The 24991-nt window shown below is 44.6% G+C and overlaps 6 protein-coding genes, 2 long non-coding RNA genes and 1 pseudogene across 11 annotated transcripts; 6 read left to right on the forward strand and 3 right to left on the reverse strand.

The window, feature by feature from the left end:
* The first annotated feature begins 758 nt into the window (after positions 1-758).
* LOC112270920 lies at positions 759-1572 on the forward strand. The gene is made up of 2 exons (XM_024459550.1): positions 759-1052; positions 1184-1572. Exons 1-2 carry the CDS (start codon positions 920-922, stop codon positions 1369-1371), a joined length of 321 nt encoding a protein of 106 aa, XP_024315318.1. The 5' UTR covers positions 759-919; the 3' UTR covers positions 1372-1572.
* Positions 1573-1704: 132 nt separating this feature from the next.
* LOC112270919 lies at positions 1705-2884 on the forward strand. Of its 2 annotated transcripts, XM_024459549.1 has the most exons (4): positions 1705-1978; positions 2201-2307; positions 2405-2635; positions 2746-2884. In XM_024459549.1, exons 1-4 carry the CDS (start codon positions 1855-1857, stop codon positions 2761-2763), a joined length of 480 nt encoding a protein of 159 aa, XP_024315317.1. In that variant the 5' UTR covers positions 1705-1854; the 3' UTR covers positions 2764-2884. The 2 variants fall into 2 exon arrangements, with proteins under 2 accessions (XP_024315317.1, XP_024315316.1); XM_024459548.1 differs by having other exon boundaries at positions 2405-2765.
* Positions 2864-5784, reverse strand: LOC100838771 (annotated as a pseudogene).
* Positions 5721-8449, forward strand: LOC100839078 (rust resistance kinase Lr10). Of its 2 annotated transcripts, XM_024459547.1 has the most exons (4): positions 5721-5845; positions 6004-6722; positions 7079-7102; positions 7205-8449. In XM_024459547.1, the coding sequence occupies exons 2-4, from the start codon at positions 6131-6133 to the stop codon at positions 8281-8283; spliced, it is 1695 nt and encodes a 564-aa protein (XP_024315315.1). In that variant the 5' UTR covers positions 5721-5845; positions 6004-6130; the 3' UTR covers positions 8284-8449. The 2 variants fall into 2 exon arrangements, with proteins under 2 accessions (XP_024315315.1, XP_003565250.1); XM_003565202.4 differs by lacking the exon at positions 5721-5845 and having other exon boundaries at positions 5920-6722.
* On the reverse strand, positions 6574-9037 carry LOC106866252. The gene is made up of 3 exons (XR_001406353.2): positions 8786-9037; positions 7726-7833; positions 6574-6708 (listed from the first exon to the last, which is right to left on the reverse strand). It is a non-coding gene; the product is annotated as an uncharacterized LOC106866252 (long non-coding RNA).
* A 6-nt stretch (positions 9038-9043) lies between these two features.
* LOC104582989 lies at positions 9044-10637 on the forward strand. Its single transcript, XR_002963548.1, has 2 exons — positions 9044-9967; positions 10169-10637. It is a non-coding gene; the product is annotated as an uncharacterized LOC104582989 (long non-coding RNA).
* Positions 10638-11707: 1070 nt separating this feature from the next.
* Positions 11708-15191, forward strand: LOC112268555. Its single transcript, XM_024459934.1, has 2 exons — positions 11708-13688; positions 14739-15191. The coding sequence occupies exon 1, from the start codon at positions 12731-12733 to the stop codon at positions 13646-13648; it is 918 nt and encodes a 305-aa protein (XP_024315702.1). The 5' UTR covers positions 11708-12730; the 3' UTR covers positions 13649-13688; positions 14739-15191.
* A 1180-nt stretch (positions 15192-16371) lies between these two features.
* On the forward strand, positions 16372-18623 carry LOC104582467 (protein P21-like). 2 transcript variants are annotated; one of them, XM_010232071.3, is made up of 2 exons: positions 16372-17195; positions 17336-17596. In XM_010232071.3, exons 1-2 carry the CDS (start codon positions 16461-16463, stop codon positions 17450-17452), a joined length of 852 nt encoding a protein of 283 aa, XP_010230373.1. In that variant the 5' UTR covers positions 16372-16460; the 3' UTR covers positions 17453-17596. The 2 variants fall into 2 exon arrangements, with proteins under 2 accessions (XP_010230373.1, XP_024315696.1); XM_024459928.1 differs by having other exon boundaries at positions 16378-18623.
* A 1877-nt stretch (positions 18624-20500) lies between these two features.
* Positions 20501-24902, reverse strand: LOC100839686. The gene is made up of 4 exons (XM_003565204.4): positions 24757-24902; positions 23456-24678; positions 22488-22587; positions 20501-20838 (listed from the first exon to the last, which is right to left on the reverse strand). Exons 2-3 carry the CDS (start codon positions 24666-24668, stop codon positions 22535-22537), a joined length of 1266 nt encoding a protein of 421 aa, XP_003565252.3. The 5' UTR covers positions 24669-24678; positions 24757-24902; the 3' UTR covers positions 20501-20838; positions 22488-22534.
* Positions 24903-24991: the final 89 nt, after the last annotated feature.

Below are 24991 nucleotides of genomic sequence, written 5' to 3' on the forward strand. Positions count from 1 at the left end.
CCAAAAATCCGAACGTTATCGCCTCCACCGTCAAGACGCCGTCGCCAAGGATACACAAAACCTTATAAAAAGGTACTAAGACGATGGCCAGATGTTGATTCGTGGTTCCCCTCACCTCCTGGTGGCCAATAGGCTACCGGAGATGAGGGGAACCGACGAAGACGGCACCAATGGTTTTGCTCCTTGCGGCGGCTAGGGTTTCACGAACTCTGGATATTACTTCCTCCGTCCCATATTAAGTGACTTTTTATTACATGTATCTAGACGCATTTTAGACATAGATACATTCATATTTGGGCAAATTTGGGTCACTTAATATGGGACGGGGGAAGTATATATGTATGTAATATCTGTTCCGTGCTTAGGCGTTGCCTAAAATCCGTGCTTAGAAAATGCAAAACAAGGGAACAGCCAAACAGCCCAAAAAGCCAGCCTAAAACCTTGCTCTACACGAGAAAACTGGAAAACCTTGCCTAAAATCTGGCAAAGTTTTTGCCAACTCTGGGCTACTTTACGCCTTACGGTAGTGACCTAGCCTTGCACCCTCCTGTCCCCTGCTTAGGCGTTGGGCCTTTGGGCCGCGACAACGGGCCTCAAGCCTGTCGACGGACCTGCATTAGCGTACGCATGCATGTGTTCTCAACGGCGTTCGCTCAAAAAAAAAGTGTTCTCAACGGCTAGCATCACGACTGTAGATCTTCAGACATGCATATTCATATCCTAAAGGAAGATTACAGAAATTAATTAGTGAAGCACGGAGCATAGCCGCAAGGATCGGCGACTCTGATTTATAATGTGTTGTCCTGTTGACCGATAGAGGGACGACTTTGACCACCAGCGCCGCTAATATCGAGAAGATAAGTTTGAGCCTACCTACATATCTTCAGTGTAGGAAGCGCACAGCACAGCAGCATTACGGATGATTCATATGGAGCTAATCTCCTCCTCCTCCTCTTCTTCTTCTTCGCTCGCACGCAGCGGCGTCGCCTTCCTAGCTCTCACCATATGCTGTTCCATGGCATTTTGCTCGGCGGCGGCGGCGGCGGCCCAAGGTAATTACTCCAACTAAGGGTGTTTATTTACTGTATTTATATGCAAGTGCAAATGCAGTAAGTTCACAATGACGATTGATTCATGATACGTATATGTATTAATGTATATATGTTATGTGTACGGATTGCAGATGCAGTAGATCATCCGGACGGAGGCCATGTGCCAGTTAATCCTCCCCCGTCGCCGTGGTTCCCGTGGCCAAGGCGGCCGGGAAAGGCGCCGCTCTTCGTTCTGGCGCCGCCACCGCCATTGCCGGAGACGAAGACGCTCGCAGGGCCGCACCGCAAGACCCTGCAGCAGAAGACTGTTGCGAATTAGTAGTAGTAACTTTGTTTGAGATCAATCAATCAGTGGTCATTTCTTCCCCCACATTATTGTAGGCTGGCCACTGATAGCCTATATGTACGTACACGTGGCGTGACTCTGTGTGTAACTTGCTTCAGATGCCTTTTCTTTAATTTTTCCCCACATTGTAATCTTTTTGTGACTCTTAATATTTGAGATGCTAATTGACTGCCCTGCTAGTGTGTGTGAGGCCGGTTCGCTTGTTAATTTGTTAATAAGTTAGACTTGAGATGTTCTGATGTAAGTGACGCGTCAGTAAGAAACGTACGTGTAAGCTAATACAGAGATCGATGTAGTTTTGACCGCAAGGATTTGGTTCGATACAGTCATCAATGTATCACACGTGCGAAACCAAAGATGCCTTTTCTCTGACAGCCTCCAACAAAAAGATTCAGAAACAAGACCAGAAGAGCAAAGGGATTCAGTGGAGATCGACACATCTTTCAGCGAGTGCTCATGGAAGTAAAGCAGCAGCAGCAGCAGCGACGATACTGCCGCTCCTTCCTCGTCCATACGCTGCTGCTGCTGCTGTTCCTGACCATTTTCCCGGTGCTCAACGCCGGCTTACTCCTCACCGGAGGTAACGCCGCCACCGGCCTCCTCTTTACTGCTTCACAAATCATAAGCAGAGAAGTACAGCGCTGTGTTTATCCCCTTTATCTCCGATTTTCTGAATTTTATGTTTCCACGATCATTTCTGAACTTTAGCTTAGCATGGTCTACAGATGTATGTAAGAAGAAGCTTCGTTTCTTCTGACTGTCTGTCTGAATGTTCAACTGTTGGTCTCGATCAATTCTGTAGGAGAAATGTCTACAGCTGGGCGAGACGGCGGCGGTTCTTCTGTCTGTCTGAATGATCAATTCTGTAGGAGAAATGTCTACAGACGATCATTTCTGAACTTTAGCTTAGTATGGTCTACGGACTACAGATAGCAGTGTGTATGTAAGTTGAAGCTTCGGTTCTTCGGTCTGTCTGAATGTTCAACTGTTGGTCTCAATTCTGTAGGAGAAAAGTCTATGGGAGGGCGAGACGGTGGCGGTTCTCCTCCGACACCGGCGTCCAGCGAGGACCCTCACCAGACTTCCTCGATGCCGCTGTCGCCGGACAAAGAAGGCTAGTCCAACCGGCGACCGTGGCTTAAAGCTACAGGTTTCGTGCCGCCGGACTGTGTGGTTTCGGTTTTGGCAAATGAAGTCAGTTCATGGGAAGAAGGCCATCTCCCATTTATTCTTCTTGGTGATAATTGTTGTTTCCTATGCGTATGCAACCAATGGAGCCTAACTGGATGTAATCCCTCACTTTTCCAGCGAACTGATGTAATTTTTGCACTTGCATATGCCTTGCAGGCTGATTATTGTCGGTAAAACTTGCCTACCCCTTTTTTCCTTGCTAATCTTTGTGGATCGATTGTACAAAGGAGTAGAAGAATTTCCGGGGAAAGAGAAAGATATGAGGCCCCAGCACTGCCAACAACAGCATATATCCTTATAAGTTATAACTTTGTGCAAGAACGCGCATAAAGAATGGAGTTCAGTACACAAGTGATACCATAACTTTGCAGGATACCATAGCTTCTACTGTCTAATTGAATGAGATTAACATTGTACAGAAAGAATAATAGTAATAGCACTAAAGAGTTCTCGAGGTTCCTTGGAGGTGCAAGAACAATAGAGGTTCTCTCCAGGCTGTTTGCATTTATATACGTTCCTGCAGAATGATAAACTGCCATTTGATTAGCTCAGTTATATTCACATCAATTAAGCACCTTTTATTCGTAGTGTGAAACATCTTCTTTACATTGTATACAATAGAACCTTTCCTGATAGGTATGAAACTAGGAGATACAGGTATTTCATTCTGAGAAACTACTTAACTCGGAAGATTGCCAGGAATCTGCAGCAGGGGCGTTGCCATCCCCACAGAAGAACGGCTCAGGAGGTATATGCAGATCGTCGATGCCATCTTCGAGCATCTCTAACACCCTGCTCATCATCGGTCGATCATGTGGCCTCATCTGGATGCACCAGAGGCCAACAATGCACAGCTTCCTCTCCACTTGATGGATACCAACAGCCTCCGAAATCTCACTCACCTCTTGCCGAGTGAGTTGATTATACACCCATGCTGGGTAATATGTCTGGCTTCTTGCTGCTTGTTGATCCACGTTCCTCCGACCCCCAGCCATCTCCAGCAATAACATCCCGAAGCTATAAACATCAGACTTGCACGATATAGCGCCAAAGCTACGGGATATCATCTCGGGAGCTATGTAGCCAACTGTTCCTCGCGCAGCACTCACCGGCAGAAAGCTGTTGTCCCTTGGGTATAGTTTGGCAAGCCCAAAGTCAGCAATTTTTGGAGTGAAGTCATTGTCTAACAGGATGTTGTGCGGCTTGATGGCGAAGTGTAATATCTGCATATCACAACCTCGATGCAGGTAGTCGATCCCTCTGGCAATGCCCAAAGCAATCTCATTGAGCTTGTCCCAGGAGAAACTCTTCTCAGATGGGAAGATATACTTATCAAGAGATCCATGGGGCATGTACTCATAAACAAGAGCCCTCCTCATTTCCTCCGAGCAGAAACCCACTAGACGCACTACATTGACATGGTGAATGCTTCCAATGCTGGACACTTCACTAATGAATTCTTCTCCGTCGGACGTGGAGTTGACCAACATTTTGGTGGCAACATGGGCATCGCCAGGAAGCACACCTTTATACACACACCCATAGCCTCCTTGACCCAGCTTCTCTCTGAAGCGGTTAGTGACCGCAGTGATATCTGTGTAGGCGTACCTTGTCGGGCCAAGAGCTAGTTGCATCTGGAGGAACTTCTCAACTGCGCCAATTGATATCTTTGTTTTCCAGTATTTTCAGGCAAGGAAGGTCAGTACGGACAATGGTGCAAAGAGTAACCTGGATAGTACTGCAAACACTGCGCAAACAAGATTGCAGACTCGAGTTACATGTATACAATTATGTAGCCTTAATGATTAAATTATGCAATTCAGTCATACCGATAATGAACTTCACAGTACTTAAAGCATATACTATGATAGCTACTGCCCAATATAATTTAGTTTGATGGGGGTAGTTATTTACACATCCCAAGAAATGCATGTCGATGCCAACAACCGCCGAAAACTGATTTTGGATGCTTGAACTAGACATCTGTTCGTGGAAGTCACTGCAAGTTATACATGGATTGGTAAGAAGATAAACAGCTTTGTGATAAGACAATCCAATTTGAGGTGCAAAATGCAACCTGGGAGAAGTATCTAGTTCACAGAGAGCAGACTCACCTCATTAAATCATTCAGGCATCTGTTGATGATCCAAGAACTTGTCCAGGCATTATCTACAGGAAATCTAACAGCAAACCCAGTCTTCATAAATTTTACGATATCTTCATAATCATAACTTGCATCATCTGTTGTCCTCACACGCCAACTTCCCAAAGGAGTCATGGCCAAGTATCCACAAGAAGGCTCAACATTTCGAACCAGAAAAGCGAGCGCAGTAGTCAATACATAAACAAAAGAACTATTTGTACTCTGGCAAGTGACAGGCCTATAAATAACATTATCTTTTATCATCCGTGAACAACTCACAAAGGCAGTCCATTTATCTGCATCCGGCAATAACAGGATCCTGTTCTCTGATTGCAATCCATAGATATAAGGATGTTGATTCCTCTCAGGAATAGGGCAGCTGATATCATCCGAACTGGCATCAACAACCCAGAAAATACGGTCACTGTAGGAGATGTTAGTCACGATGTATCTTCCTGTGTTGATGTAAACTATAGCCTGGCTATCAGTACAAACTAGCTCATATTCTTGAACACCACAACCAGGTGGATCACTTTGCAAACGGAAAGGATACTGGATGTTTTGGAGATGTCCACAGGAGAAAGAGGGGCAAACTGCTTGCCCCAGAATATCTGCTGCTTCACTCTTCGTTAGAAGAACTGAAAGTGTGGAGGAGATTGCTAATGCATGGAGTATAACAGAATGAAGAAATGCAGCAGAGTTCGTCATGACTCATGAGAACACTTCACAGATGCAAGATCAAGCATGGAAGGTGGCACCCAATTTAAGGAGAAGGCTTGCCTGAGGGTTGACCAATATATTATGGTCTCAGAATGATATAGGAAGATTTTGATGCATATAGACAAGAGAAAGAAAAATCAAACCTAGTGTCCTTCCTGACTGCTGGGTAATCTATTACCAGTCATTTGGTCTTGTTAGTCAAACCAGTAGGCATAATCTTTGACTTTTTTATAGCAAAGATAAGCTTTGACTTATAGTGCATTTCCTTTGGCATAGCAGGAAGCCAGGAACCAATAATTCTCTTCCATGGAAGAAAATGAAGAATCCGTCCAACTATTTCATGGGTCCATCATGGCATACTTAACAGTGACAAACTGACCAAAGCCAAGCTTAGTAAGATCTTTCTCCTTTTTTATTCCAACATTATAAGAAATCCAGTTTTGTGGGCATAGCTTCATCTCCTTGCCTCCAATCTTCATTTTATCACAGAAAATGTTTGAAGGTTTGGTTGTAGCTCTGATATTCTTAGTTCTTAATGATGGAATCAACAGGGTCACAGCAAGTGGAGATGGAGATTTTTTCCATACCTGCATACCATCCAGGTGCAGTGAAGGCAGAATAGAAATCCGATTTCCGTTCCGCCTTACAACCAACCCCAAATCCTGTGGAGCACCTGGCATGGAGCTATCATGTTCTAGGGAAGCAGATACAATCCTACTTCACCCAATTCTTGGATTGTGCAAGGTCACTGCAATCGACTACAGTTCTGGTACTCTTACTGTCATCGCGCTTGAAGAATCATGGACTCGGTGCCCGCTTCAGAAGATCTCTACCACCAACCTATCAACTGGCGTATGCATACCTTACGCCCTTGAAACTGCAACCCTGATACGCTGTTCAAGAGAGTTCATACCAAAATACGAAGCCAGTATTTTACAAGGTTTGGGGGACAGTATTGTTGGCCCAATCTCTTGCCTGAGCAACACAAGCCAGTTTGTATATTTGATGGCCAGTGGTGAATCCATGTCTCTTCTTCCCTTAGATTGTACAGTGGTCTCCAACGGCATTCCGATACCAGATGATTATCATAGCAAATCTGCTGCATCGTTCCCCAAGTTCCCCAAAAGGGCCAAAAGAATCATCACATCTGCTGAGGCAACGTTGAGTTGGTCGATTCCTGACATTGCCAACATTTGTATAGAATGCGAGCAAAAAGGGCATCACTGTGGATTCAGCTCACAACGGAGGCAAGCATTCTGCAAGCACAATGGTAATGGCTCATCTCCAATAATCAGTTAACCTATTTTCTTCTCACTTGTTCAAGAATTGTAAGTAAAAGTGCACATTTACGTTCGTTCTAAGATTGAAATATCTATGATTGATAATGATATGTGTTCATCGCAAATCAGGATGCTGTCATGTCTGTACAATTCTTTAATGTCATGCTCTCATGAGTTGAATCGCTTTTCCATTCTGCCAAATAAAAAATGGCATGAGTTGGTGCTTTTTTTTCACCTAAAGAACAGTGGTAGACTTTTTTGTTTGCTTACAAAAAATAGAAATAAGAAGTTTGCCTGTCTATATTATTCTGCACCCAAAATCTAAATGCTTATTCCATGCACGCAGGTTCCCGGGTCAAAGTCATTGCAGGTATTGTACATACATCCTTTTCTCTAATCTATATAAGAGACATGAAAGAAAGGTTTTTAACCTAAGTCTTACTCATTATTTCCCTATGTTTTGCTTATTTAGCAACATCGTCAGTAGCCACATGTGTGGTTCTCTTGTTGGCGGCAGCCACTGCACTATATCTGTCCCTAAAATCAAAGACTGATGAAGAGGTACGTTTGAAGATCGAAATATTTCTCAAGGCATACGGCACATCAAAACCAACAAGGTACACATTCTCCGAAGTTAAGAAAATAACAAGACGATTCAAAGATAAACTGGGGAACGGTGGCTTTGGAAGTGTATACAGAGGTCAGCTAGCAAGTGGAGTGCCTGTGGCAGTAAAGATGCTGGAGAACTCAAAGGGCAATGGAGAAGATTTCATAAATGAAGTTGCGACCATCGGTAGGATCCACCATGCCAATGTGGTTCGTCTCTTAGGATTTTACTCTGAAGGAACAAGGCGTGCTCTTATTTATCAATTCATGCCTAACGGATCACTGGAGAAATATATATTCGCACATGAATCAGATATTTTTCGGGAACTATTAGCACCCAACAAAATGCTGGAAATAGCATCAGGCATTGCACAAGGAATCGAATACCTGCATCAAGGGGGCAATCAGCGCATCCTCCACTTCGACATCAAACCTCACAACATCTTGCTTGACTGCAGCTTCAATCCAAAGATTTCAGACTTTGGCCTTGCAAAGCTGTGTGCAAGGGAACACAGCATCGTCACACTGACTGCAGCTAGAGGAACAATGGGCTACATTGCCCCAGAACTATATTCTCGTAACTTTGGGAGAATATCCAACAAGTCCGATGTTTATAGCTTTGGCATGCTAGTGTTGGAAATGGTGAGTGGGAGAAGGAACTCGGATGCATGGATCGAGAACCAAAATGAGCTTTACATGCCAGAGTGGATATATGAGAAAATCATCACGGAGCAAGAACTGGAATCAACAAGGGAGATGAAGCAAGAAGAGAAGGAGATAGTAAGAAAGCTGGCTATTGTGGCACTATGGTGCATCCAGTGGAACCCAAAAGATCGCCCATCTATGCCGAAAGTGTCAAACATGTTAACAGGAAGCTTGCTGAGCCTAACAATGCCTCCTAAGCCATTTGTATCGTCTCCGGGCTACATTACGCGACAAATTTAAAATTTTCCTCTACAGATACTCTGAAAATGTGTTTCAGACATTGAGACTAGGTATGCTGCTTCTGCAGTAACAGCTATTGTATATGACACTTGATTTTCAACCCGATTAGCACATCTATGTAAACTGTATGGCGTGTCTACTTGAGATGTCGCAATTGTTTGCAATCTAATTTAGTAGTGGCATTTGTGTGTTTCAGAAAGGTGCTCATAGAAATTAGGACCAATGTACCTAGCATAGCATGTATCGCATTTCGATCGAATTAGCTTTCCTACTATCAGCAAATTGAGTTTGTATTCCCATAACTACCCTGGTAACATCATACTTGTTTCACAGCAGATTGCAACTTGGTACTCCCTCTGATCCTAAATTCTTGACTCAAATTTGTCCAAATATGGATGTATCTATTCTTAAAAAGTGTCTAGATACATGTAATATTTCGACAACAATTTAGGATCAGAGGGAGCAGTACTAGTCTGAAGATGCACACGAAATTGCTGCCTACCTGTCGCTCCTGCTGACTCCATTGTACAGTCTGACTAGTCGGCAAGTCAGCCTCATTGAATTACTACTATTCCTCGGTAAGCTGTTGGTCGTCACCGCGTTGCCGAGTGCCGGCCGAATCCTTGCAACGCCCATCGATTGGCAGGGTGGGGTCCGCAAGCCCTTGCTTAGGCATAGGTAGGGCATACGCAAAGCTGTGAATTGTGACAAAATGGCAATGCACTATGCACATGAAGTAAGGGAAAATAAGAAGGGTCACCTTGCTCGACGCGGCGGCGGCGGAGGAGGAGGTTGGAGGCGGTTGTGAGCTACTGACGACGGCAGCGGTAGCGGCTGTGGGGCCCGAAAAAGTGAAGCTAGCTAGGGAAGAAGAGTGGCGGCCTTCCGCAGGAGAGGGCGGGCGACGAGAAGCCATCGGGAGTAGGGAAACGGTCCCGTTCGCCGCCGCCGCCGCCTGCCGCCGGAGTTACGCCGGGAAGGAGGAAGGGGATCAGGGGATGAGGGACTCTTTTGCAGAAAGTGCACGAGCTGGGCTGGGCCATTAACAACATCATTTGATCCAACGGATCTCGGGCCTCTTCATGGGCCATGGAATTAATATTGGGCCGAACAGAGGCTGTACAAGAAGCAACAACATTGCAACAAGTGAAGGCTTTCTGGAAATTTAAGATCATCGCTGCTTGGCGTTCATATGCGATGACGAGCCAGTAATCTATATACGAGTATTACTGCAGTTATTATTATTCTTACCAGTAGTAGTTTTGACCGCAAGGATCCGGTGCGATACGGCCATCAATGTACGACACGTGCGATCTTTATACAAAAAACCTTAAGAAGATGCTTGTGCATCCAGCCCTTCCTGCGGCTATCAGCTTCCGACAGAACTCAGAACGAAGCAGAAACACACAGCTGCTTTGGCCTACACGATCTGCATTCTCCGTCGGACTGTTACGAGCCAGAGAAGGAAGAAGAAAACAAAGAAACAATAGGAGGGATTCCATCACTCCATAGAGGATATAAGCATCACTTCAAACTTCAGAGTTAATTCAGAGAGAGATGCAACAGCAGCAGCAGCAGCAGCATCGGCAGCGATACTACTGCTGCTACTTCCTCATCCATGCCCTGCTGCTGCTGTCTCTGATTCTTCTCGCGGCGCTACTCAACATCAGCTTGCTCACCGGAGGTAATAACAATCTTTCTTCTTGCCTGACCTCATCTCCATTTCTGAACTTCAGATTGGGATGTAAATCAAGAGCAGGTTCTACAGAATTTCGTTGGAAAGTAGCCTCTATTTCCCTTTCTTTCCTCTTCTGTCTGAATATTCAGCAGCAATTAAGCAGGCCGACCTCACCCACTGACTCACATTCTTCAACTCGATTTGCAGCAATGGCGATGGCGATGGGCGGGAGAGGCGGCGGCCGTGCGCCGCCGCCGCCGACCTCCAGCGGGGACCCTCACCCGTAGGAGCTATCTGCACGTACTACGGAGACCACCAAGAACGAGCATCAATGCATCATAACCTGCCTAAGCTGTATTTAGTAGTTGGACAGTGGAGAACTGCCAGTGAGGCATAGGTTCAATCTTCAGAATCACGATTTCAGGCTTCAATTTTGTTGACAGAAGGTGAGCTGCTTCGTGTTCCAGATAAAGGTAAAGGATCCATGCTACCTTCTGTGTATCACTCGATGTAAAGCTCCATTCCTTAATTTGGAGTTCAAATAGCACACAGAATCTCTAGTTGGCAACTTCTCCCGGTTTGATTTTGTGCAAAGGAAAAATACTGTCAACAGCTCGCGAGACTCTCCGCATGCCGCCAGTATTTCGGTCACATCTGAGTTCCCAGATTCATTTTAGTTTCGGTCGTCTCTGAATTCTTTGCACATGCTGCCATATTATCACTGACGCAACCAAACACACTATAAATGGATTTAGTCTCTCGAATCGTTTTGAACCAAAGTGTAGAACTAAGACAAGATTACGAAGGTAAACATCGCAGTTCATGTACAGTTTGATAATGAAGCCGGAGGAAATAAAAAATTAGAGTTTGGAGACTAATGGTTTATTTTTCACTTTGAGCCGGTGTATTTCACCCTTCCCACGGCTTTTTTTTTTGAAATAGTATCTCTAAGCCTGGTCATGGTGGAGAGTAACATACACTAGTAACATGCATATGTTACTAGTCTATATTACTACTTCAACAGTGGGTAGTAACATATTCGTGATAACATAAAAGGCCTATTTATTACCTTTATAGACTCATTGTATCTTGAGAAGTGTGATGTGATGGTAAACATATCTAGTTACCCCAACCCTCTCTTTCCTCGTTAATGACATGGCACATCATCAAAATTGCTTAGTTAGCACTTTAGTTACCACTTTTGTTACTCCCACTATGACCATTCTAACTTACTGCCAAGAATAATAATAATCACTTAACCCAATCTCGTGCACAAATCTCAAAGCATCTTTCAGGGTGGATGCATTGCTGAGCCAAATCCATCATCCGTTGGCGTTTTAGGGTGCGTTTCGTTAGGGTGCTTTTCTGCTTTTGCTTTCGAAAAGCAGAAAAAGCTAACCAAAGGGTTATTTTCCACAACAAAAAGCAAAAAAACAATCTGCTTTTCGTAGTACAATTCTCAAAGTAGGTTTAGAGGTACTTTTGATTGCTTTTCCTTGCCAACTTAGAGTTATTTACCCACCTTTACCACCCATAAGTGAAAAACGATTCATTTTCTTTCTCTCCCAAACCGAACGAGAAACAAGTCGCTAACATGTCAGGGTTTCCCATCGAGCTCTTCCTCTGACCGGCCAGGAGGAACCCTAGCTCCGGCGGCCTCTCCACCGGCGGCGGTCTCCTCCGGTGGCGTCGCGCACCCCCCGACCCCGGCCCGTCCGTCCCCGGCCGCCCCGGCCCACCCGTTCCCGACTTGCAGACGCCGCCACCGCCCCTCCGATCCTCATGTACGTCTCATCCCGTCTGATCCCTCTCTGTGTCCCTTCTTCCTTTCTAATTTCTAGCAATTAAAGGTGTACGATTATGGGATTGTGCTGGTATAGATTGTTGCATTGTCACTGAAGTAATGTTTGTCCCAAACTTTTTTATTGAAGTATGGGTGAGAAGGCAGTTTGGGATGAGGCAAATGTCAAACATTTTGTTGATATTTGCAAGGAGGAGGTACTTGCTGGAAATAGTCCTACTACCTATTTGAACAACAAAGGTTGGAAGAATCTTGAGGATAAATTTGCTGCAAAAACGGGAAAGAAACTAACCAAGACACAATTTAAGAACAAATGGGACAACATGAAAGTGGCGCATATTAAAATCTATGCCAAGTTTCAATCCTCGAGCACAAACGAGGATCATTCTAGCTTGCACTGCCTTGCACAATTTCATTCGTGATAGCAAGTTGCCCGATGTGGAATTCGATAGCTGTGATGCAGATGAAGAGTACATGCCTGAAGGGGCCGAGGTGGGAACGACACAAGGGGATGACGGTCGACGGAGAGAACGGATATGTCGTTCCCGAGGGACCTGGCGTGGTTACCATGAACATCATTCGTGATAGGATCGCCAATGCTTTGTTTGCTGCGAGAGCGAGGTAGTTTAGCTATGTCCATGGCATACATTATCACGTGAACCATGTATATTTTGTGTTATACTATGGAACGAAGGTCTTTATTTCTATGTAAACAATAATTAGAATCAAAATTAATTTTTTCTTTGTCGATTTACGATCAATTCGCATATAAACAGTCTTCAGATAATTACAAAAGCAAAAGTAGTTGTCGTAACCAAACACGCTTTCTGCTTTTCCACGGCAAGAAAAGCAAAGCAGCTTTCTCCGAAAGCTTTCGCCGCCAGCCGTCGCTCCCGCTGGTATTCTTCCAGTCCAGTAACTACGGCCACGACACCATCAACGTCCATGGCGCGGTCGACGCCTTGGACATGCGGCCAACCCCCGCCGTGCGCCGGCCCGTCCTCGGGTTCAAAGACTACTCCCCACGCCGTGGCTTCACCATCCACGCCTCCTGCGACGGCCTCCTCCTCCTGTCCCTCGGGAACCACCGCTTCTACCTCTGCAACCCGGCCACGCGCCAGTCGTGCGCGCTCCCGGATCTCACCGGCTGCAATGTCGCCGCTCTGTACCCTCACCGCCCCTCCGGCGAGTACCGCGTCCTCTACTCCAAGCACTCAGGGCGCAGCAGCGACGATAGAGTCTACCACGTCCTCACGGTATCCTCCTCCGGGGGACCGAGGTGCATCGGGCTGCCTCTGGAGAACGCCCCGAGACACTGGTTTGTTCCTGCCTGCCAGCACCAGCCCGTCCTGCTACATGACTGCCTGCACTGGCACCTTGGTAGGAATTGCAGCGACTCCTTGGTTGGTAAGGTAGTAGTTTTCGACACAGTGCTTGAGTCATTCAGGTTGATGCAGTCTCCCATAGCCAGCAGATCGGTACATTTGCTTCAGATGGACGGTACACTTGGCATCAGACATATAGATCATGCTGCCACGATGACAGAATTATGGGTGCTGCGAGACTATGAGATGGAGGGATGGTCATTAAAGTACCGAGCTGAATTGTGTGTGGCGGATATGAGGGAGCATATTACAGATAGGTGCATTTTAAGCAGGAAGGTTGTGTCTGAGAATGGAGATATGCTGGTAACTGGCAGCCCTAGTTTGTCCTACCACCTGCTTCACTGTGATAGCAACGGTAAGTTGCTGGAGAAATACCAATGGCAGGGTGTTGCTACAAGTGTTCTTGGGCTCTGTTTCAAAGAAAGCCTTATAAGGCATGCGTTCTTCCAGAGGAAAGATGGCAGCCGTGTGAGGGTGCCGCGTTTTTTCCGAGGGCTATAGGGAGCATTGGCTCTCCTTGATGGTCTCCATGCTTACCTCCGTGAGTATCTAGAAAATAATATCTTGGAAGCATGAACTAAGCATCTTGTTTTTCTGTCTTATGCATTTCATGTTAAGACCATTTTATAATGCAAATGTTAATGAAGGTTTGTTTGCCATGCCTGTTCAAATTTCCGTTTCCTGTATTGCCACTCTATTACATATGCAGTAAATGTCATGTTATAGAAAAGCGTATCTCTTTAAATTAGCATGAACAATACTCCATACATATGTCACTAATTCCCCTTTGGATCTATGATTTCCGTAAGATCACTGGTTTCATGATAAACCCATGATGCCAAAATTCATGTCTTATCCCTAGACAATCAACACATATATGGTTAAAAAAGAAGGAGCAATCGTTTTCTACAAGATGAGCTTCATGCTTCCTTGGGAATCCGGTAGTGTCCCTATCTCAAGCTATGACCAGTCTCAAATATATAAACCAGGCGTATTTAATTTGGGTGCCCAAACCAAATTTAAGCTCTCAACAACGACTGTGATTTAAAAGCTAATCGCCATGTCCCATGTTGTACATATATATAGTAACAAAATACTCGAACAAGAAATTTACACTCAAAATTTGAATCTGGAAAGAAAAATTTAACATCATAAATTAGACTGGAATTATGATCAAAATTTGAGCTTGGACAGAAAAAAACACTAACCTTGCAAATTCAGACTGGAATTAGCTAGGATTGACACTGGACACACCTTGGGACTGGGGAGTGGCTCCAAAATATCCAAATACATGCGGGAAAACGCCTCAAGTTGGAATGGGCCGAAAATGAACCTAGGCCTGAGTGGAAAATAGTCTGCAATATAAGTTTAGAGGAAAAAATAGATCGTTAGTAGACTGGACTGGCGTTCGAAAATGTTTATTTTCCAATGGTTGAGTATTAAGGAACCAATAAATTTTCGTCGATGATTGTTCACTGCTTTTGGAGGAAGAGTTTGCGAAGGCCCGGCCTCTATCATGCAGTAATTTTGCTTGCATATGCTGCTACTCGGTTTATTTGTTTACGGCAGACTGCCGTTGGCATTTCTCCAGAGTTGATTGTTTTGCACTAGCAAGGACCTGAAGTCGATGAACGGAAGCTTGGAAATAAACGAATGAACGAACAAGTAAATGGAACTGAAGAGAAGAATGTCTAGATGGTTAGCAGTTTGGTTCTGAAGGCAAAACTGAAGAGAAAATGGTGGTAATGGTTCTTCTTCAGGCTGCTGTGGCTCGAGCTTTCCATGTTGTTTGATGTAGCAGTTACTGATATGTGTTAGAAAACTTGACATAGCAACATGTTTTCCTTGCACAAATTGTTGACTTTGTTCAAATATTTCTAACATCTGTGATGAAAATTTATTAGAATTGTGCAAGATCTTCATTTTTCATCATCTCCCAACTGTGGTGGTATTCTGCCACCTCAGAGTCAACCAAATCTAACTAAGATACAAGCTCTCAGCTCAACATGTCTCAACCGATAAAAACTGCCAAACAACATCTCAATTCAGCATGTTTCGATAGATATACAGGCTATCAAACACACTCTGCAGTTGTCTGTACTCAGCACGTCTAGGGTCGGCATGTTGGTAAAAAAAAAAAGTCTAGGGTCGGCATGCATGGCTTAGGGAGGAAGGCCATGCTAGGGTGGTGCAGCCTACCAAACAAGCCCTATGTGTACCAGACACATATCATGCACAAGTTTTAAGTGGAGCTCCTCCCCGGATGCTTGTGATGTTGTACAATATTTAGTACTCCTTCTGTTCCATATTAAGTGACTCAAATTTGACAAAATATGGATGTATCTATACCCAGAAAACGTCTAAATATATGTAATATTTCGTTATTTAATATGGGACGGAGGAAGTATTTTCTTTTCCTTTCGCACTTTTGGCCCCTTCGACTCCTGAGTCTTGATAGCACCAATCCCTTAATATCTTCACTTTACAAAGCTTGACTTGTATGACGACTTGTACTATCGAGATAGTTGGCTTGACAATGACACGCATAAAGTCCCAACCCCATAGCTGCCGGCATCATTGACCACTTCGAAGACTAATGCTTCGGCAAAGTGATAGATAATGGCAAATACACGTTGTTGTTGCCTTCCAGAGTTTGACGATCTGACTATCACCACAAATGCATACATTAAATCAGCTATATTTACAAGTTAAAAAAATTCTGAAAAAAATTACAGGTACATATGAATGCATGCTACATATGTGTAAAATTTCGCTGATAAAGATTTTTCATTTATGGGTACAAAAAGAAGACCACAATACATAAATAGCTCGCATGTTAAATTATTTCTTAATGAAATTTTGGACAATGTAGTAATATGCACGTGTAGAATTTCTTGAAATTTCTAAACAAACGTCCGTTCTCACGACATGAAAACCTCTAATAAACCTTGTAAAAAAATAAAATCTAATAGAGCTCAGGCTCGTTCATGTTTTTGTGAGACCTGGACATACATTTACATCATATTTATAAAGGAAAAGGTATGTATCAAGAGAGTTTGAATGTGCTGTAAGGGTGTTCACATGAACTTCAGAGGAGCTAAAAGGAAAGGTCCCATTATCACAAGCAAGTCAGGGCGATTGGGCCAGGCAAAACATTTTGTAGTGGAGGACAGCAGTGAGTTAGGTTTGACCGCTGGGCATTTTCAACACGCAAATCTTAGGGAAGAACACTGAAGCACTGAACCAGACCACTGTTCCTCCTTTATCATTACACCCAACAAAAGTCCAATTACCAGCTTAACACACAGCACAAATGGGAGTCATGGGAATTTTCCTGACTCTCCACAACCTGCCTCCCCTCCTCCTCTTCCTCCTCCTCAACTTTGTCCTGCCTGTTGTCACCACCAACTCCGGCCTCACCACCAACTCCGGCCTCACCGTCACACTGAACATCACCAACCGATGCTCCTACACTGTGTGGCCGGCCGCTTTGCCGGTAGGAGGCGGCATGCGGCTCGACACAGGGAAGACATGGACCCTCGACGTGCCCTATGACACCACTAGAGGGCGCGTGTGGGCTCGAACTGGCTGCTCATTTGACAGCAAAGGTCACGGATTTTGCCAGACAGGTGACTGCAGCGGCGTGCTAGATTGCAGGAGTGATGGTAACCCGCCTCTGACAGTTGCTGACTTCTCCCTCAACCAGTACACCACTAACAGTTTCTTCGACATCTCCCTCTATAACGGCTTCAATGTACCCATGGAGTTCCTGCCAATACAGGTCAAGGGGCAAGGATCACCAGGGTGCAGCAAGGGGCCCCATTGTGCGGCCAACATCACGTCACAGTGTCCGAGGGAGCTGAAGGCCCCGGGAGGCTGCAATAGCGCTTGTACGGTGTTGAACAACCAGTACTGCTGCTCTGGGGACGACTGTGATTCCAACAAATACTCTGCCTTCTTTGTGCGGATGTGCCCTGAGGCATTAAGTTACTCCAGGGATGCTCCCTTAAGCACTGCATTCACTTGCCCGTTCCAAACCAACTACCAGGTTACCTTCTGCCCACCGGTCGATCTAACTTCTTCACCTAAAAGTCCTCATGGAACAATTGCTATTGGGGCTAGTCTTGTTCTGGGTTCCGTGGTAGGTTTTATTTTAATCACCGCATTCATCTCTTACATTGTGTATAGACGAAGAACACGACGGCACCAGAAGATGGAGGACGAAGAGGAAGATTTTGGAAACCTACAAGGAACACCAATGAGGTTCACATTTCAACAGTTAGAAGTAGCAACCAAGCAATTTAGAGAAAAGCTCGGTGAAGGAGGTTTTGGGTCTGTTTTCAAGGGGCAGTTTGGTGAGGAAAGAATTGCAGTGAAACGTTTGGATCGAGCAGGTCAGGGAAAGAGAGAATTTTCGGCAGAGGTTCAGACAATCGGCAGCATTCATCATATCAATCTGGTGAGGTTAATTGGTTTCTGTGCAGAAACATCACACCGACTCCTGGTGTATGAGTATATGCCCAGAGGATCTTTGGACAGGTGGATTTATCATCGACAAGAAAATAGTGTTCCCCCCCTTGATTGGAAGACGCGATGCAAGATTGTTACTCACATAGCTAAGGGTCTCTCTTATCTTCACGAGGAGTGCACAAGAAGAATTGCTCATTTGGATGTCAAACCACAAAATATCCTCTTAGACGAGAACTTCAATGCTAAGCTATCTGATTTTGGATTGTGCAAGCTCATTGATAGGGATATGAGCCAAGTGGTTACTAGAATGAGAGGCACACCTGGGTATTTAGCTCCTGAATGGTTGACATCACAGATCACAGAAAAGGCCGATGTCTACAGCTTTGGCGTTGTGGTCATGGAAATCATCAGCGGACGAAAGAACCTCGACACTTCCCGATCTGAAGAGAGCATCCATCTCATCACCTTATTGGAAGAAAAGGTGAAAAGTGAACACTTGGTAGATTTGATTGACAAGGACAATGATGACATGCAAGTACACAAGCAAGAAGTAATTCAGATGATGAAGCTCGCGATGTGGTGTTTGCAGATTGATTGCAAAAGAAGACCTGAAATGTCCGTGGTCGTCAAAGTCTTGGAAGGCACCATGGATGCAGAGACAAACATAGATCATAATTTTGTTGCAACAAGTCCAGCAAACCTTCGTATTGCCGGAAATGTAAATTGCTCAGCTCCACTCCTAGCCTCAGAAGTATCAGGCCCCAGGTGAAGTGAGATGATCCTGAGGAAATAACCAGTTAGGTTATGCGCGTCCAAAATAGCCATGGCCTCGAATGTTGTATTTTCCCATATATTACTACAGTCTGGAGTCCCTCATCTCGAATTTAATTTTACTAGCAGAATGTCGCTATTGCAAACTCCAGCTCCATTTCTTTTGTTTGGTTTCCATATGTAACCCAAATTTGTTCCTAGTTTCTATAGTTGAAATGAATATCATGTTTGAAAATGCTCCTAGCTCTGCTAAAAATAAATAAAATAAAATAAACACACAGACTAAGGGCAAATCAGGAGTTTGAGGGGCAGAGGTTGATGACTCACGAGTCACCATAAATGCTTTTATGGCTTGTGCAAGTTCCACTGTGTTTTGACAACGGGTGGCGTACATATGGTTCCCAAGTTTACAAAGATTGATCGATTTCCTTAAGAAGGAAAAGGATGACCAATCTAGATAATATGCAAGTTTGCTACACTAGTTCATGGGTCATTGTTTTGTGCCACTAACTGCAGCTTTTCTAGTTGGGTTTCATATCCACCTACCCAAACTTGATTGGGACTAAAGGCCACTGTTTTTTTTACTACAACTAGAGGATTGTGCTACAATGTCAATCCACAAAGTTTAGGTTTTTCTACTTTCAAAGCTGTGTGTAGCAGATATTGAAAGCATCGCCACACTGACTGCATCCAGAGCGACATCGCAGCAGAACTATATTCTCAGAACTTTGAGGCAATATTCCAGGAGTCAGAAGTTTATAACTTCAGCATGCTGTTGTTGGAAAAGGTGAGTGGGAATACAGGAAGTGGAAACTGGATCCCTGTATTGAGGACCAGAATGAGATTTTATAACGACTCAAGGAGAAAGAGAATATAGCAAGAAAGCTGGTCACCCAAGCTGTAAGTTGCTTGTCCAGTAAACAGTTTACAGGAAGCTTGTCAAGTCTAGTGATACTTCCTAAGCCATTTGTTTCATCTCCCTACACCACAAACCTAGAGAGAAAAATCCTGAAAATATATTACCATGATTCTGGAAATGTTCGAGACCTGGCAATCGGCATGTTACAGTAATGCCTGTTGTGTATGGCATTTGATTTCAACTAAATTAGCAGTATGATGACAAATGTTCGAGAGAGAAAAAAGTGCAGTCTGATGGTAAACTGTAAGGCATCAGATATTTCAACAAACTTGCAATCTAGTAGTTGGTTGGTACTGTACAAGGGAAGTTAGTCACCCATCGCTTACTTTGTACTGCAAACATTGGCGTGTTCCAGAAATTACTACTCATAGAAAGACCAATCATGCTTAGCGCGTGCCACCATTTGACTGAATTATCAGCTACCGTGGACCATGTAATGCGATTACCCAGGTACATGGCATCAGATTTCATTTCACAACAGTTTGCAAGTTAACACAGCACTAGTCGGGAGGTGTATAAGATGTTGCTGCTTACCATCTAGCTCGTGCGAATCGATAATTAGGCCTTGCTGAATTAGCCCTCGGCAAGCGGCTCCTCACCACCGTCGTTGCCGGCTGCTCGAATCCTCGCACGAGCGGTCGGCTGGTACGAGGAAGTGGAACCCCAAAATCTGTACTGAGGCACATACATACACACACCTGTGAGCTGTGAATCGCGGCAAGCTATTATACACATAGAATAGAAGAAGGTAAGGTTCACCGACCGAAAGCCATTGGGACTCGGGACCGCCGCCGCCGCCGGAGCTCCGCCGGGAAGGTGTTTTGTTTTTAGGGCGGCTGAGGAATGGGCTCTCTCTCTCCGGTCGATGCGGGCCAAGAAGGTTTGAACAAACGGATTTTGGGCCGTGTAGTAGGGCCGGTTAAAGTCGACGTGAGCTTTCATCATTGCCAATAGCATTGGAGCGGCACTCGTCAAAAAAAAAAATAGCATTGGAGCGGCTGGTTGTTGGCAATGGTGTCAATAAAAGTGCTGCTGGCTAACTTCTTCCCGCCCAAAGTTTTGAGAAATACAGTTCTGTTATTCCGTTGTACGGAGTATTATGATATGTTTGGAATTGGATTGAAGCTTTGATCGAGCAAGATGGTTGCAACTTGCGAGGCACAACTATGTAGTAAAGAAAGCAAGATACGGAGTACATGAAAATCAACTTGAAATATATTACTAGGGGAAGTTGGAAATCCCTGGTTTAGGTAGTCAAGTTCATCTTGATACATAGGAAACTTAGCTACACTAAGGTACACACTTGCTAAGTTTCAGATAATAATAACATAAACACTTCTTTTTTGTGAAAACATAAACAGTGCTACAGTACAATCTTAAGATTAATCAGTGAAGACTCAGCTTCATGAATGCCGTTGCTTGCAATGAAAACAGGAGTTCCAACACTTGTCAAGTCTTTCTTTTTTCAGATAACATATAAACAGTGCCAACCATATAAACTCGAAGAGAACTCCACCAGCCTTTCCTGCACCTGGAGAAAAACAAAATCATCACTTAGTAATCTGATACAGACACAGATACAGACAGAACCTATTAGTATCACCTATATGACATAATGAATGAACAAGATGTGTGTACAAACTCATGGTCAGCTCAGCAACATAAAGAAAATCCCAGTAACAGATATCATATATCCCTGGCTGCATCTCCTAGGAATACCAATGAGAACAAAATAAATCGCAGAGGACTTCCGAGATTGTTAATTTGTTGCAGTGGGGGAGTTGAATGCTGTGACTGATTTTGTAATAACACAAAATGGACTAGTAATACATTGCAGTCAGATTATAGATTCACGAAACAGCTAAAACAAGGGAGAACTCTCGTCTGGATAACATTTAAGAACCAAAACACTGTCATTGTGCCTTGTCATGAACCATAGTTTCCGTCATGGGCGGAGGACGGAAAAAATTTAAGGTAGGGCAAAGTCTAAAGAATAAAAAAATTGATGAAAAAAATAAAAATAGTCCATCACATTAATCCTCCATCCCATATTAAGTGACTTAAATTTGTTTAAATATAGACGTATCTATATACTAAAATACGTCTAGATACATGTAATATTTCGGTACTTAATATGGGACGGAGGGAGTATAATTCTAAACATAATGACTTTAGTAAAATTAAAATCATTGCCAATTCAATGAAGCGGTAAACCGTAGGAAACATGATGTGCCTTTCGAGCTCGACCATCTTTTTAGTTAGTCTTGCAATATAAAGCAAGATTCCTCATATGAATAATGAATAACGCAAGAATATCTTCTATAGGCTCACGCTCATAATTAGAGAAACCATCCTAACAAATCTGTGTAAGATAAGCAATTATATTCACATTGAACCTAGCAAATGAGTCTCTCGGGCCAAGACAGGAGAAGCTATGAATCAACTGCGAAGATACCTCATTAAAGCAATGATCAAACAAAATCGTAATAGAATCTATGGCAACATAGAAGGTGTCCAGACGGTAAAAATGATCACTGATGACCTCGTGTCTTCCCCCTTTCTCCCATTGTACCAAATAATTCGGTCCATACTTGATATTTCGATGTCATTTTCAGTGCTGCTGCCTGCTGGGCCCTGTCCCGCTGAGCAGCTGCTGCGGTGGCCCGTTGCTGGCACTCGCCTACTTACCCTACCCCGTGCCACCCCTGCCCACCAGGCTCGAGAGAAGCAGAGGCATGCCACGTGAGAACTGGACAAGGCAAATTGGTCATCTCCCGATTCCCGAACCAAGCACAACACAGCTTCCCCCACCGGCCAGGCCCACGGGCAATTCTCAGCCCAAGAAGGAAACCGGCAACCCAATTAATGGCAAGAATCACGCTACCTTCTCTCTACTTTCTCGCTCAATTAAAGCAAACTGCCGGATTTACAACTAAAGAAGACCTAATTAGTTTTCTGCCACAAATCAAGGTAGGACGGGCACCCCACCTCACCCTACCGAGAGCTCCGCCCATGGTTTCCGTCGTTATCTGTCTTACTCACATGCACGAATCCCTAATGCTGAAAGGACAGTTGCCTGCAGCCTACGGGTGCAAATTAACTACGTTGGCAGTTGGATATTTTCCATAGGAAAATCAAACAGTCCAAATCTCACAAACTATATTCAGATGGTATTCTTACCAATCGAACCATTTCAGCATATTAGTACATCAAACAAGACGGCCGTCCTATGTATCATGCACCATTTCAGGTCCATCACATCCACCAGCATTGGCTATGCCTAGAAGCAGAAGGAGTCAAGCAATTAACAGAATTTCCAAGGAAAAAAATTGGATAAGAGAAGATAGTTGTAGGTCAGTTGCCAACAAATATAACTTGAGAAAAATAACTCACTTTTAATACAGCTATATAACTCACTTTTTATAGATGCTTTAACCCATAGAAACTAGCAATGTATAAACAAAACCAAGTCTGTTCTAAAATGGAAAGACTATAATCCTGAAACCAGTAACTTGGTGACCTCATAAGGAAGGCTTTAGCAGATAAATAATAAAATGTCTAGAATATTTCTAATGTAAATGCATCACATGTCATGCCAAGCAGACAAAATTAAAATATGCCAAAACTAGCAAACTCTAGCAATAAAAGTAATCTTTGGTAGTTAGTTCTAAATAAATGAAGCCTGATTAGAGACAAGAAATGAAATATATTTTTATGTGCTAAAGATGTACTAGTCACTTGCTGGAGGATCTTCCACAAGTGACAAAGAAAAACAACTATTTCAGAAGGTATTGATTCACTGAAAGTTGCTATTGAGCTAAGAAAATTAGCAAGATTAAACAGATAAATTTATATAACTAGCGTCGGCATTCCAAAGAGGCCAACTGAGCTTCTCATTTGACATGATTTTACAATATTTTACTAATTTTACATACGATTTGGCATCTCCCGAGAATGGAGACAGCTGCATTGATTGATAACATAGAAAACAATACAGCTATAAGTTTGTCTAGGTAGCAAAGGGAAACTGCTAATTACACTGATGTTGTGAGTGACTAAAGAAGCAGGATAAAATGTTGAAGCAACTATATGAAACATAACTGGATTGGATTGCTTTTGCAATATAAGTAGTAAGGATGACCAATCACCTGGTGTATAAAAACTAGTGAAAGGATAGTAGTTAGCAATATCACGGAAATCGATTTCATGAAGTCTCTTGGATTGCATTGACTTAAGTTGAACCATGTAGACAGTGAAGTCAATAATTATAAAAATTGCATTAGTATCCTCAGAATATCCCAGCATACATTGCATCGCTGTCCTCCCTCTCTCAATCTGAGGAAGCCCAAGTATTTTATGCTTGCGAATGGTCTTGTATAGCAACCATGTGGCAACACCATGGCAATCAACCTCCCTGTGCCACACTTGGATGCTAGGGTAAGAAAATATGACCAAGCCAAGAGCGCCATCCTCAGCCCGGATGATCTGGCGGGTGTAACTGAGGAAATCATATGTACTGGGAGGCCCCATGATCACAGCTAGGCTCTGTAGATCCAAATCAAATTCAAGTATCCTCAGCACAGATATTTCCTGTCCACCCAAATCAAATTCAAGTATATCATCTGTCATAAGAAGCAACCAATAAAGGGCATTGCCAACAAGGGTACCAGTAATGCTAGCACCATAAATATCACTTGGAACCGCTGTTGTGATGAGATTGCCCCATATGCCAGTCTCCGAGGAGTAAACCCGCGCAATAGACCAATTATGGTCTTCTGTCAGGGACATCAAGACCACCTTAAAGGGGCTGGAGTGGCAGCTGCCGTGCACGTGGCCCCGGTCCGCGGCAGCGCAGACCACCTCTCCGTAGACAGAGTTCCTCGTGAACTCCGGCGGAGCAGTCACGCAGTGCTTACCGCCGGTGATGGGGTCACAGATAAGTACCTCTTTCCGCACCCTGTCCATGACGAGGACGCGACCGTGGCGGCACCCGAGAAACTGCTTGTCGCGTGGGGCGCCATCAGTATCAGGAATGATGCAGTGGAGGCGCGCGGGAGGGATGCGGTCGGGAGGGTCCAGGACGGGGGTGAACACGAGCCCCGTGACGACGTACTTGAAGTAGCCGAGGAGGGGCGGCTTCCGGTGGTGGGCGATGAAGCACCGGAGGAACTTGGGGTCGGTGGCGAGCCGTTGCCACCGCTTGCAGACGGCGGAGGCGCGCGGGAGGGAGGACGGCTGCGGCGGGAGGCGGAGGAGGATCTCACGGAGGAGGTCGTCGTCGTCCGGCAGGGAGTCCGCCGCCGCTGGCGGCGATCTGCTGCGGCGGCGGCGGCGCGTCGGTTCGCCGCCCTCCTCGCTCATGACTCGTGACCTAGAGGAGGACAAAACTCGCGAAGTGTATAAGAAGTTGAGTTGTAGCTGGTGCGAATGGAGGCAAAAATATGCACACCTGTGGATCGCGGCAAGCTGTGAAGCTATTGGGACTCAGGACTCGGGCGGGCGGCGGTCCGAATCGCCGCCGACGGAGCTCCGCCGGGAAGTGTGATTGATATATTTCGAGGGCGGCGGAGGAAGGATCAAGGAAGGGGTCGGGGGCCCTCTCCTCGGTCCATCTGAATTCGGGGCCAAGAATGGTTTGGGGGGCTTCGATCGATATAGGCCGTGTAGTTGGGCCAGCCCAAGTA

The sequence above is a fragment of the Brachypodium distachyon genome, chromosome 2 (assembly GCF_000005505.3).
Source record: "Brachypodium distachyon strain Bd21 chromosome 2, Brachypodium_distachyon_v3.0, whole genome shotgun sequence".
NCBI lineage: Eukaryota > Viridiplantae > Streptophyta > Magnoliopsida > Poales > Poaceae > Brachypodium > Brachypodium distachyon.